The following is a 12,529-nucleotide window of genomic DNA, read 5'->3' as shown; positions in this document are numbered from 1 at the left end:
TAGGTTGAATTTTTTGAAAATGATGTTTGTGTTTCATCATCTTTCCATATTTATTTATTTATTTTTCCTTTCCTTATTTAATGTGTTTCTTTCTTAACTATTACATTCAAGTAGAGACAATATCTCACTTAAACCATTTTCTTCTCCACTCCAAACACCACACTCATCATTTCATCTTCCTACAATTTCACTATATTTTTGGATAATAAAAGTATTTTTTTGAACACAATCTCTTTTTTATTTTCTCAACAAAGAAATATAAATTACCCACAAATAGTTGACATAACTATTCTCTCACTAGTAATACACAAAATACAAAAATACAAATTCAACATGAATAAATATTATTTACCGATCTTGAAATTGCATTGTTGAAAGAAACATTTTTTATAGATATTATGATGACGTGGCAACACCTTGGAGCTTACGTGGATGCAAGAACACCTTCAGCCCATTCTTCATGAACAGAGTGAGAGACATCTTCTGCTCCACCCGGTGACCGGGAACCAGCGATAGCCGGTGACGCAAGAGCACAGCGAAGGCCACTGATTTCATCTGGAGGTAAGCTAAGTCCTTCCCCAAACAAGTTCTCGGTCCAGCGTTGAAAGCCACGAACTTGAACCCATCTTTTGGCGGTTCGAACCGGTCCTCGCGAACCGAAAGCCACCTCTCCGGTTTAAACTCCATGCAATCCTTGCCCCAAACCGTTTCCACCCTCCCAGCCGAGTATATCGAGTACGTCACCGTCGACCCCGCCGGCACCACTGTGCCGTCCGGCAACACGTCGTCGGCGACGGCCTGCTTGAAGTCCTGCGGCACCGACGGGTACAGACGCAGCGTCTCCGCCAGCGCCGCCTTCAGGTACACCAGCCGGTCCGCCTCGCCAAAGTCAAGGGGGTCCTCCGTCCACCGGCGTCGGTCTCCGCCGCGCGTGTCGGAGAGAACCGTCGTGATCTCGTTCATGATTTTTTCCTCCACGTGAGGATGCTTAATGAGGAGCCAGAAGAACCAGGTGAGCGCCACCGACGAGGTGTCCCTGCCCGCGAGGACGAAGTTTAGGACGATGCGTTGAAGCGCTTCCGCAGAGAAGGGGTTGCCGGCGGCGTCACGCTTCTTCATGAAACGCGAGAGCAAGTCGTCGGAGGGAGCTTCCCTGCGATCCGCAACGGCGTCGTTCATGTATGCTTCCACCACTCGGAGGCTCTCCTTTAACCTCTTTTCGGATCCAATGCACAGAAGCTTCTGGAACCTCCACACTATTCCCGGGTAGAGGAACCTGTAACATTATGAGATTAATGTCATGAAAATTGGAAAATAAAATATGTTTTTAATAAATTATAATAATGTTTATCAATAAGAAAAAATAGATATAAATAAGAAAATGAGAAATGAATAATATAATATAATAGGAACCTGTGCATGGTGGCTTCAGTGGCGGCGTCAAAAGCGACGGAGAAGGGGTTTGCCGGAAGCTCGGGGGAAAGGGTTTGGGGGTCTTTACCGAGGGTGAGTCCGCAGATATTGTCAAAGGTCAAGCGGAGAAGAAGGTCTTGTAGGTCAACGGAGACGTTATCTTTCTGCGCTTTCTCCATGATGCACCACAACCGGTTCTTGATGGAGCGGTTAACCCAGCGAGACATGGCATGTTTGAGAGTGCGTGTGGTGAACTCGAGAGCGGCGGTTTTGCGCTGCATGAGCCAGGTGTCGCCGTCGCTGTTGAAGATGCCGTTGCCGAGGAGGTCGTGGAAGGCGGCGTGCCACCTGGGGCCCTTGGGGTAGTTGTCGAAGCGCGTGCGGAGGACGTGCTCGAGGTTCTTGGGGTTGCACGTGACGGTGTAGAAGCCTTGCCTGCGAGCTAAGAAGGGGATGGGGATGATGCAAGTTTGGTAGGTGGCGGAGGAGCCGGCGGCGCGGAGGTTAGCGGCGATCCAATCGTGGACGCGGTGGCGGTTGTGGAAGAGCTGCGGGAGAGTGCCGAGGAAGGGGAAGGGTTTTGGACCGGTTAGGGTTCCGGCGAGGAGGAGGAACCATAGGAGGTAGGCTGAGAGAATTGGTGTTAGAATGAAGAAGAGAGAGAGAGTGTCCATTTGCATGGTGGTGGTGTTCCAATGAGGAATGTTCTTGTGTTGGGTTTATATTTATGGAGAAAATATTTGATTTGTTATTATTTGATGAGAAAGTTTTGAGAAAGTTTTGGAGAAGGTAGGTTGGAATTTGGCATGAGTTGAGTTGTCTATGTTAGTGGACATGTATCATAGTTTACGTTTCACTGTGCTTAGAAAAATTATAATTTTACCAACCCAGATACAGTGACAAATTTTCACTCTGCTTAGATTTAAAGGATTTAGTTAAACTTAAATATTTTATTATTTAAGATAATATTAAAATTTATTCTAATCAATTTTTTTCATGGACAATGATAAATAAATAAATAAAATGAGACATCATGGATACTTCAATCACCATACAGAATGCAGATTCACATGTATACTATTTATAATAATGCAGCTATAGATCATCAATAAAAACAATTTGCTTCTTTCTCTACTGACTTGGTTTTTTACGCTCTTACTACAAAATAAACAATTTAAGAATTATTTTGTAATTTTTTATTAATAATAAAAACTACTTTAAATACCAATAATTACTTATATACTATAAAATGGTCTAGGTGCCCTGATAAGCTCAACAAATAATTACTATAATAAACTTAAAGTTGCTCAAATACCATGTTGAAAAGTGAATTTTAAGCCTAAACTGAAACTCATAAAACCGACTTATAAAGTGATATTTACACTTATATACTATGCAATCTTCTAATCTCTATCGATATGGGATCTCCATAAGTTATCAACAAAGTTAAGAATAGTTTTGAAATGGTACTAAAAAAATTGACATATTTTTATATAATTGAATTTATCTAATTGTTCAATATGAAACTCAATATATGAATTATATTAAAATAAAAATCTTTTAAAATAGTATATTTAACACAGAAAAAACATGAAATAGAAACTAATTTTAGAGACAACAAATAATTAGTTGCTATAGTAACTAAATTAGAAACTATTTTAGAAACTAAAAAAAAATAGTTACTAAATTAATTTCTATTATTATTAAATGGTTTCTAAATTGGTATCTAATTAGTTATCAAGGTTTTAACTACCAATTATTTAGTTTCTAATTTGGTAGAAAAACCTTGGTTGTTAATTAGATACCAATTTATAAATCATTTAACAATAATAAAAACTAATTTAGAAACCAAATTTTTTTTTAGTCTCTAAAATTGTCTCTAATTTAGTCAATATAATAACTAATTATTTTTTGTCTCTAAAAATTTGTTTCTATTTCATGATTTTCTTGTTTGTAAAAAGGTATACAGGAATATCAAATTCATTTTTAAGAATACATGAAAATTAACATAATCATTGGTTGGTTAATTTTGAAATATATGTATGCTTAAATATTTTTTATGCATACTCAAGGGAACAAAGTCGCTGACCAATCAAATATTTCGACATTATAATTTGATGGACAGTAAAAATTGAAGACAAGATTATCCTGTGAAACAAATCATCTTCATATTATTATATCAAACTCGTTTACGTTAGACTTTTTTAGCAAAGTGAACAAAATTTCCATAAACTTTCCAAAGATTTGGTAAAAATTTTCGTATTACTTCCTAACCCAAACTGTCACGCTTAAGCAAATATTAATGTTAGTGCAATAGCTAGCAGTTAAATGGAGTGCAACAGAAAAGAGTTGTTCAGATGGTTTATCAAAATCGAGAAAATGGGGTTGCACCAAATCATGAAACAAGAGAAAATATTTCATTCTTCTTAAATAATATAGGTTAGTAGTCATTTAATGAATTTCAATAAGGATCAATTTTAACTTTAATTAATGATGAGGAAAAATAATTTATTTACATTAAAAAATAAACTAAAACAAAATATTATGTGTTTCTTAAAAGGATTAGGAGAAAATGATAATACTGCCAAAACGTAAGTCTTACTTATGAAACCTCTATCGAATATCAATCGCGTCTTCTCCCTTATTCTGCAATAAGAAAGACATCTAAATGAGAGTATAAGCATAGATACAAAGATCTTACTCAATAGCATCAATCATCAAAGTCAAAGAACAAACAACAAAATTAACCATGGATAGCACAACCAAGGAAGAGGAAGAGGAAGGAACTACGGGAAGCAGTGTTCTTTCTGTAACAAGATGAACCACACCGCTAATGAATGTTATTCGAAACATGGTTTTCCAGCACAAGGTATATTCTTTCCTAAAAGTACTGACATTCAACTTAAAGCTTTCAGTGATTCAGATTGGGCCTCTTGTATCATCACACGTTGTTCAACCATGGTTTTTGCATCTTCCTTAGAGACTCTTTGATATCATGGAAAACCAAGAAGCAAAACAACATTTCCAGGTCCTCTTCCTCCGAAAAATATCATGCTCTAACCACCACATGTTGTGAAATACAATGACTTGTATATCTTGTCAAAGATCTCTGCATCATAGTCAACAATGTTGCAAACCTCTTTTGTGACAGTCAATCTGCAAGACATATAGCTCACAACAACGAATTTCATGAGAGAACCAAGCATCTGGATATTAACTGCCATGTAGTAAGGGAGAAGCTATAGGGTGGGCTCTTTCATCTTCTTTCCATAAGCTCTCAAGAACTACTAGCAAAAATTCTCACAAATCCCTCACCTATACAACTTTTCATAAACTTGTTACCAAGCTTGATATACTGAATATACATCCACAAGCTTGAGGGGATTTTGATGTCTTAAAGAGGATTTTGATGTTGGTTGCTTCTTACCCTTTTTTAATATTCTGGATTACATAATCTGTAAGTCTTTTTCTAGATCCAAAATTAGCTTCTGGATTATGTAATCTAGAAGCCTTTTGTGATTAGCTTCCGAATTACATAGTTGGAAGTCTTTTCTACACATAAGATTAGTTTCCGGATTATGTAATCCGGAAGTCTTTTTTTTAGATGTGTGATTAGCTTCTGGATTATGTAATCCGAAAGCCTTTTTTTTAGATGTGTGATTAGCTTCCGGATTACATAATCCATAAGTCTTTTCTAAATATGAGATTGACTTCCAGAATATATCCGAATTACATAATCCATAGGCTTGTTTCAAATCCAAAAAAAAGTTTCGGATTTTATAAATCCCAAGAACACTTCCAGATTATGTATGAAGGTGACATAAAAAAAGGATAAAACGGTATTTTTATATTTAGTATAGGGTAGCACAAGAAGGTATGGAGGTATAGGAAGAAAGAGTCTTTGATGTTTTGAGTTTGTTGGACTTGGGTATATTTGACTAAGTTTTAGTTCAGCCCAATACCTTTTTCTTTTCACACACCATGTATATAAATATAACGTAGTTTTGCTACGTTACACACAATAATAATAACAAAAATATTTTTTTCCTTTTTTACGTGTCTCTCACTCACAGCCCTGTGCCTCTCAGTCACCTTCTTCTTTTTTCTTCCTTGCACTGATCACTCTGATTAGAGTGATGGAGAACGTCAATATGAAGAGATACGGGAATTTTTCATGTCTTGTATATTTCATACTCCAACGAGAATGGATAACCCTGCTATGCAAAATATATTCCAAAAGATCCATACAAGAATGAACAAACGAACTTAATAGAATTATAAGGTAAGGATTTTACATATTCGTCACATATTCTTCTAACCCCTTCCATTATTCCAATCCCATTTTCGATCTTATCCTAACGAGTGTGATCACCTATAATATATAGTCCTACGCACGAGTTGACAGTCTCGGCATGAGGCTCAACCCCATAAAACCGACTCACAACCCCTTAAAACCGACTCATGAGGTTGAGGTTTGCACCCACTTTTATATAATATAATGAATTGTAGTCATCTATACTAGATGGATCTCCAACATCTTTTTCATAATATTTCTTGTGAAAAACGTAAATTATTGCATTTGTTTCATTGAAACTAAAAACACCTTGTAAGAAATCCATCAGAAGAATGAATATACACTGATTCTGTTTGTACAGAAACATAAAAGGATGGCTTAATTTCCATCATTATGAGGTGTGAGAAGAAAGGAAGATATGAACCTAAACATGGTATCAAGCCATGATTGCAAGTGTCTCAAATCAAGGAGCTTGTATAGAATCTTGGCGGGGTGCTGTGGTTGAGGAGTTTGATCTTGAAAAGGAAGAGTGGATGAACTCAATGCAGTCCTCAACAGCAGCAGTTCTATGAGAATCAACAGAGGAGCCTGCTGATTTTGATCTTGTTAGGGAAGAAGAGCCTCGGTGTAAAGATTTCCTTGGAGAGATCAAGCGTAGAGCATTAGTTACTCTTTCTGCAAGATCCTTCACAAGTTCAACGGGAGAGGTCTCAGACTGCCAAGGAATCCTGAACATGCAACTCTTCACTTGCCCATTTCTACTTGATTTCCTGCTGGAATTCTGCCTCAAGGACAAGCCTGTTTTTTCATTGATGTAGCCACTGTGACTCATTCTGTTGCTTATTCCTGTTGGAATGATGATAGCATTAGGAGAGAGAACAATGATGATGTTGTAGATAGTTGAAAGGATTGTAGGGGAGAAGACTTTGGAAGCAGAATCCTTAGAGAGGTGGGAATTGTGAGATGAGGAGTTTCTTATGTGAGTGAGGAACAAGCATTTATAGGACTCTTGCTTTCTTCATCATCATGAAAGAAATGTGTAAAAGTATAAGGAAAAAACCATAACAATAACCAAGTCCTTTTTACTAGATGAGATTGTTTACACTTTTTCTCCCATGAGTACCATTATTATCATGTAAAAGTACAAGGAAACAACCACAAGATCAGCCAAGTCTTTTTATATGAAATTAGTTACACTACATGCATAATATTTTGCTATAAAACTTTCATTTCATTCACTCTCCTTATCAAACAGATATCAAATTGTTTTAATTGATTTCAATTTTAACCATTCATTTGAATACTAGGTGGAAATTTACTCCTCTATTCATCTCTGACCTGATAAACTTTCATTTTTATATATGTGTGTATAGGCGGTGAGAAAGGGTCATATTAAAGGTGTAGAAAGTTGCAGATACACTAGCCCTCTTTATTACTTTCTATTGCAGATGCAGTGTGACTTTGCAGAGCACACGTTTAAGCTTTTCCATGTAGTGGAGAAAGAAGAGGTATCTAAGTTGAGTATAATCAAAGATAGCATGAATATTTTATTTTAAAGTAATTAAGTCATCATTCCAGCCAAAACTCATCCATCCATCAGAGCAAGAAACCGTTTTAAATATCAGGAAGGTGGGGGCTACATTCTTTCACTCATTTCTCTGAAGATGCTCTCAGAACCACCAGTAGGATTGCTCCATTGTTATTTTTTGTTTCTTTACTCAAAGCTCATTGCAACAAGACACAACCAACCGAGTTGCTACTAAATATTTTATCCCTAAAGAATAGTGTGAACTAGTTGACATGATTTGATCGGTCTTCATTAATCTTCATTTGCATTGGAAAAAGAGAAATCATATCTGATATTAAAGTCCTCACTACTTTAACACCATGCTTTTGGAAACAATGGGTAAGAATGTGTGTGCTATTCTTGTTTTATTATCAACAGAATATAGAGAGCAATAAAAATGAGGATAAGTAACAAACATCTAAGATATGATTCTAAATTTGTGGGCGAATGTGAAACTTAGAAAGTTCAAAAACAGAAATACGGTGTGAACTTGGGAAGTAAGAAATAAAATATGATTTTCTGGATTTTTTGACCAAAGGAAAGCAAAAGATCCTCATCCAGAATGTCATGGAGTTTGTCGATTTAAAGTCACCAACAAATTTCTACTCATTGAAGTGAAAAACAGTCAACACTTGGTGTGAAACTTTCGACCACATTGTTGCTCCTTAGAACAACGTGCTGCTATATTTATTTCTATGCAGCGAAGGAAATATTTCAGGTGAGTTACTCTTCTGCCCTTTATCAGCAAATTATTAGGAAATATGGTCACAAGTGGACCACATGCCAAAAGAAATGGCCAAAGGTTTGATATTCTCCACTGAGATGTTGAAATGATTTAATAACTCAATCTGTCAATCATGAAATTGAGTGGCAACATGTTTTGATAATTAATAATACTAGTTTGAATATACTTTTTTTCAGTACTTGGAAGAAAATAAGAGGGAATTAAGCAGACAATAAATTAACATTCTCACATCAGTTTCAAGAGCTTTCATCTTCTTTTTTTAAGGTAAAGTGTACAAGTTCATTTTACATTATGAAAGAAGTTTGATTCAATTTCTTCTCATATATTACTATTGAAAAATTAATCCATATTGATTCTAAATATCCTAGCAGTTGTTTACAAAATGAGAGCATCACTATGGCTTTCTCCCACGACTTCGAAAATAAAAGTAAAAGCCCCACTTTGGATCAAACCTTTTTAATGTTGCTTTTGATGATTTTGTGAAAGAACTGATGCATGAAGTGACACACAAACCAACTTGTACCTCATTTTAATTAGAATTGAACAATAGGAAGCCATATATGGGTTAGATGCTTTTTTTGGCAGATTAGGGGAATGACTTTGTACACTACACAAAGGGATATGCATGAAGAATAACGTCTCTGTAAATTGAATTTCTTTTATCCCATTCGTCAATGCCCAAAGGAATATTCACTGAAGATGGCTATTAACCAGTGCTATTTGATAACTTCTTTCATTAAGAATCAAAATCCTTAAGTAAAAAGACCAATCAAAATCATGGAAAATCAATACCAAGAGAATATGTGATTATAATTATAAGAAATTGTAGGCAATAGCTGCAAAATAGATTACAAGTCGCAACTGTAGAAAGATTGAAGCTACATGTGGTTATTAAAGAAAGACTTATACGGAGAAATATCATATTGGATGGTTTACACACTAATCATGCAGACTACATGACTTTAACAGACTATATAAAAAATTAGTTCCCACAATTGTAAATGAAGAGTCACATATGTATTGGGAATATAAGATAAATGTTCCATTCATAGACCACTATGAATCAAATTTCAATGGATGTTTCCAAGTTAGTATCCTTTATAGTATCTTTGGTAATGCTGAAGTACATCGCACACACCAGTCTCTTTCTGCTATAACAATTCCATAGTAAATTTTGTATATGCAACAGTTCAAGAAAGAAAAACACATGTATTTCCTAATGGTTCAAAAGAAGTACAGACACACATGGAAACTAGAGACAAGTGTATTACAGACAACACACTATCTCCTATGAAGAACATCCTCCAGAAGCAGTTTCAACCATTATTCACAACAAACTCACTAAATATCCTCAGAGACACGATGGGTGAGGCTACATTCTCCATTGAAATGCAATCAGTTTGGTACTGTACACATGGATGCCCAAATTTGACTCGAAATGAATCATTAACTTCAAATTTTCAAGACTGTTTCTCATTCAAGACGATCAAAATCTCCCCTCCTTGTGCCAATGTAAAATCCAAGAACTCCCTTACTTTATGTGCATCATGAAAAGGTAGAGGGGCAGGAAGGTCACTGTCCAAGTTAAACCAAACCCCATCAATCTTCCTCAATGCAATCCAGTGCCTACTTTTCCAAATCCCACCAAACCTAGTCACTGACACATTGATCACAATCCCCATCAAAACAGGTGCATCGAGATCAATGCAAGATGCCCCCTTTCTACGATCATGCCACACCACACTCTTTCCTTTCTCTTCCAAAGCCGCAATTAGAACATTTATATCATAGTTTCCAGTGAAAACATTGTGATGGGGTTTGAATAGAACAGAGAACGGTGTCCACGTTTCTGTGCTGGAATCTTCAAGTGCGAGCCTTTCAGAAATTCCATTCAATTTTTCTCGAGTGAAAGCATCCTTTTGCTGATCGAGGTGAAATTGAAAGGACCCAAAAGCAGAAAAAAACGTGAATCAGTGAAAGTATGCAAAAAGAAACGAAATTGAAAATAAAAACAGTGATGAGTATTCGTTGATAGTGCTGAAATTGAAGAATCAGTGATTGGGAAAGGGAAGAAGCACCTGAAAGAGGGAGTTGAGAGAATGAACAAGACAGAACTGTAATTTTTGCCTTTCGTGATACACTTCGGAATTCTTCATGGTTGTTCTGCGGCTGAATTTTCGATGTTAAAGTTGAATTTGCAGTGTTGGTGTGTTCCTTCTTTTTTTCTCTTTTCTAGAATAAATTAAGGATGTTTTTGATTTAATTTATATTAAGAGCTGTTTTTCCTTTTTGTTAAATTTTAAAAAGAATGTTAATTTTGTAAGACATTTTTTTATCTACCAGTCTTAATTTATATCTAGAGTGTAAGAGACTTTATTCTGTATATATTTAAAGTTGTCATTATTTTAAAATATTAATTCATTCGGAAAAAAATTATAAAATTTATTTTCAAATAAATATAATAGATGCCAATTATGTATATTTTAAAATAATGATATATATTATATCTTAAACCTTTAACTATTATTTTATAAAATACATTTTAATGTAATTAAATTAAAAAATATTAATACTTGTTATAAGTAAAATAAATTAAACACAAGTACTTGAAACTACAAGTTATTATTTGTTAGAGAATATTTAACATGGGAGGTCTTAAATATATATCTTATTTAAATATGATAGAATTTTGAAAATTAAGAATTGTCTTTGTATAGGACTCTAAATTTTGTTCAGAATAAACTCGATTTTTAAAGAATACCACAAAACTCACATCCAATTTATTCATTACACCATTTTAGAAGTGTTCGTGTGGATTTTTTTTTTTTTTGCATTAGCCAATTTCAACGTAAGATTTTTAAGTTTATATTCAATAAAGTTGGTGTTCCCGTCGGTTGACCGGGACCGTCTTTGTGCGTGGCTTGTCCTCGCGAGCTAGGGCACCTTCATTTTGCACCGTCTGAGATACCTGAAAAGAAGTGAACAAAGGGGCGCTCTCACGGCCGTTTGCACTCCGACGATCAAGTCAGCTAGCGAGAAACATCAAGGGGGACAGACCCTCTGGAGGTGGTCGAAAAACTGAGCTGAATCACTAAAACTGGGTAACTAAACTGCGTTGCCCTAATTGTCTTGTGCTCACTGTGGCAGCCAAAGCAACTAGGGTTTTGTGTTCTGTGCAACTGTGAGAATTAGGTTAAAACTCTCCTCTTTCAAACGTCCCCAGGCCCATTTTTATACACATCCAGCATTTAAAGCGCATTGAAAGCGTATAAAAACATTCTTTGGAACATTCGAATCTTAACTAAATTAACGCGTACCTTGACAAACTTTCAATGAAACCTTTAATGAGCATGTGTGCATTGCCACGTGCCCTTCTGACTTGATCGTTATTCTGTGCAGAGGGTCCGACAGCGCGCCGCAACCCAACTTAGGGTTATTCCATCGTGTGAGCCCTCTTTCCTGCGAAGTGCTTCTGGCACGTGGGTTGGCTTCCTAGGTGCCAACTCATGCGCCCCAATCACTAATCACTTGCCTTGGGGGTGTATCTACCTTTCTCTCACACCATGCACGTGGTTCTCCCCTGGTCATGGCCCTCTCATGGGTCGTATCTATCCCAGGGTCTCCCAACAGTGGCATGGGTACTTCACGAGTCAGGATACCCCTATCGGTGCTAGAACCTATGGCCTTAAAGCCACCTTTTTCTTCACCTTGTTGTTGTTCTGGACTGTCGAGGCCCGAAGCCTCCTGGCGACGTCTTTACTTGTCGATGTCTCTCTTGGACGACGTCTCTCTATGTATTGACTTTGACTTTTGGTCAATGCTCCGAGACGGTACAGTTGGTATAATAATATATAAATATAAATTCATCTAACTAATATAATAATTATATTTTTTATTAAAAAACCTCATATATAGTTACAAAAATCGATAGACCATGTTTGTGGATAATCTGTGAAGACCTCGTGAAATAAATAACACTCAATTGCATAATATATCCTAATTCTTGTGTTTTTGTCAAGATGGAAATTTCTGTTGACAATTTATTCTTTTTAAAGTTTAAAACGATTTGTAAAAATGTGATTTTAGGGTTTAAGAAATTGCCTAAAGTTTGATGGAATTCAATGATATTTCCAATCTATCGGATCAGAGACTATGTGAGAGTAAATTAAAAAATAAAACAAAATAAATTTAAGATATTTGATACAAACATATAATAGTATTATAACTTAAATCACTCACTTATAAATTATATTTTAATTATTAAATATAATAAAATAATTTATAAAATAATAATTATCAATCAAAAATTTAATATATATATATATAACAATTTAACATTATAAAATTAAAGAATTTTTTTTTAAAAAAAAAAAAGGCTGATTCCGCCAACCAACCCTTCCTTTATGTCTGTTTTGGGAAGGATGATTTTAAAAAGAAATGATTGTTATGATTACTTTAAAGTGTAAAACTTCCAATTCTAGTGAAACTGTTCAAACTCACCCACCACCAC

The 12,529-nt window shown here is 35.6% G+C and overlaps 2 protein-coding genes across 2 annotated transcripts; both read right to left on the bottom strand.

The window, feature by feature from the left end:
* Window positions 1-214: 214 nt before the first annotated feature.
* Window positions 215-2,138, bottom strand: LOC137826872 (cytochrome P450 86A1). Its single transcript, XM_068633023.2, has 2 exons — window positions 1,414-2,138; window positions 215-1,276 (listed from the first exon to the last, which is right to left on the bottom strand). Exons 1-2 carry the CDS (start codon window positions 2,091-2,093, stop codon window positions 397-399), a joined length of 1,560 nt encoding a protein of 519 aa, XP_068489124.1. The 5' UTR covers window positions 2,094-2,138; the 3' UTR covers window positions 215-396.
* Window positions 2,139-5,938: 3,800 nt separating this feature from the next.
* Window positions 5,939-12,393, bottom strand: JOSL (JOSEPHIN-like protein). Its single transcript, XM_090294670.1, has 2 exons — window positions 10,098-12,393; window positions 5,939-9,941 (listed from the first exon to the last, which is right to left on the bottom strand). The coding sequence occupies exons 1-2, from the start codon at window positions 10,173-10,175 to the stop codon at window positions 9,480-9,482; spliced, it is 540 nt and encodes a 179-aa protein (XP_090150796.1). The 5' UTR covers window positions 10,176-12,393; the 3' UTR covers window positions 5,939-9,479.
* Window positions 12,394-12,529: the final 136 nt, after the last annotated feature.

Source organism: Phaseolus vulgaris, chromosome 8, assembly GCF_051622355.1.
Source record: "Phaseolus vulgaris cultivar YP4 chromosome 8, ASM5162235v1, whole genome shotgun sequence".
NCBI classification, from domain to species: domain Eukaryota; kingdom Viridiplantae; phylum Streptophyta; class Magnoliopsida; order Fabales; family Fabaceae; genus Phaseolus; species Phaseolus vulgaris.
This window is presented reverse-complemented; position numbering and strand designations above follow the sequence as displayed.

What these genes read in the sequence shown, in the direction of transcription:
- JOSL (XM_090294670.1), bottom strand. Translation starts at nt 10,175, where the DNA reads ATGAAGAATTCCGAAGTGTATCACGAAAGGCAAAAATTACAGTTCTGT. An exon ending in CTCTCAACTCCCTCTTTCAG is followed by an intron (nt 9,942 to 10,097) that starts GTGCTTCTTCCC and finishes CACCTCGATCAG; the next exon opens with CAAAAGGATGCTTTCACTCG.
- LOC137826872 (XM_068633023.2), bottom strand. Translation starts at nt 2,093, where the DNA reads ATGCAAATGGACACTCTCTCTCTCTTCTTCATTCTAACACCAATTCTC. An exon ending in ACTGAAGCCACCATGCACAG is followed by an intron (nt 1,277 to 1,413) that starts GTTCCTATTATA and finishes ATAATGTTACAG; the next exon opens with GTTCCTCTACCCGGGAATAG.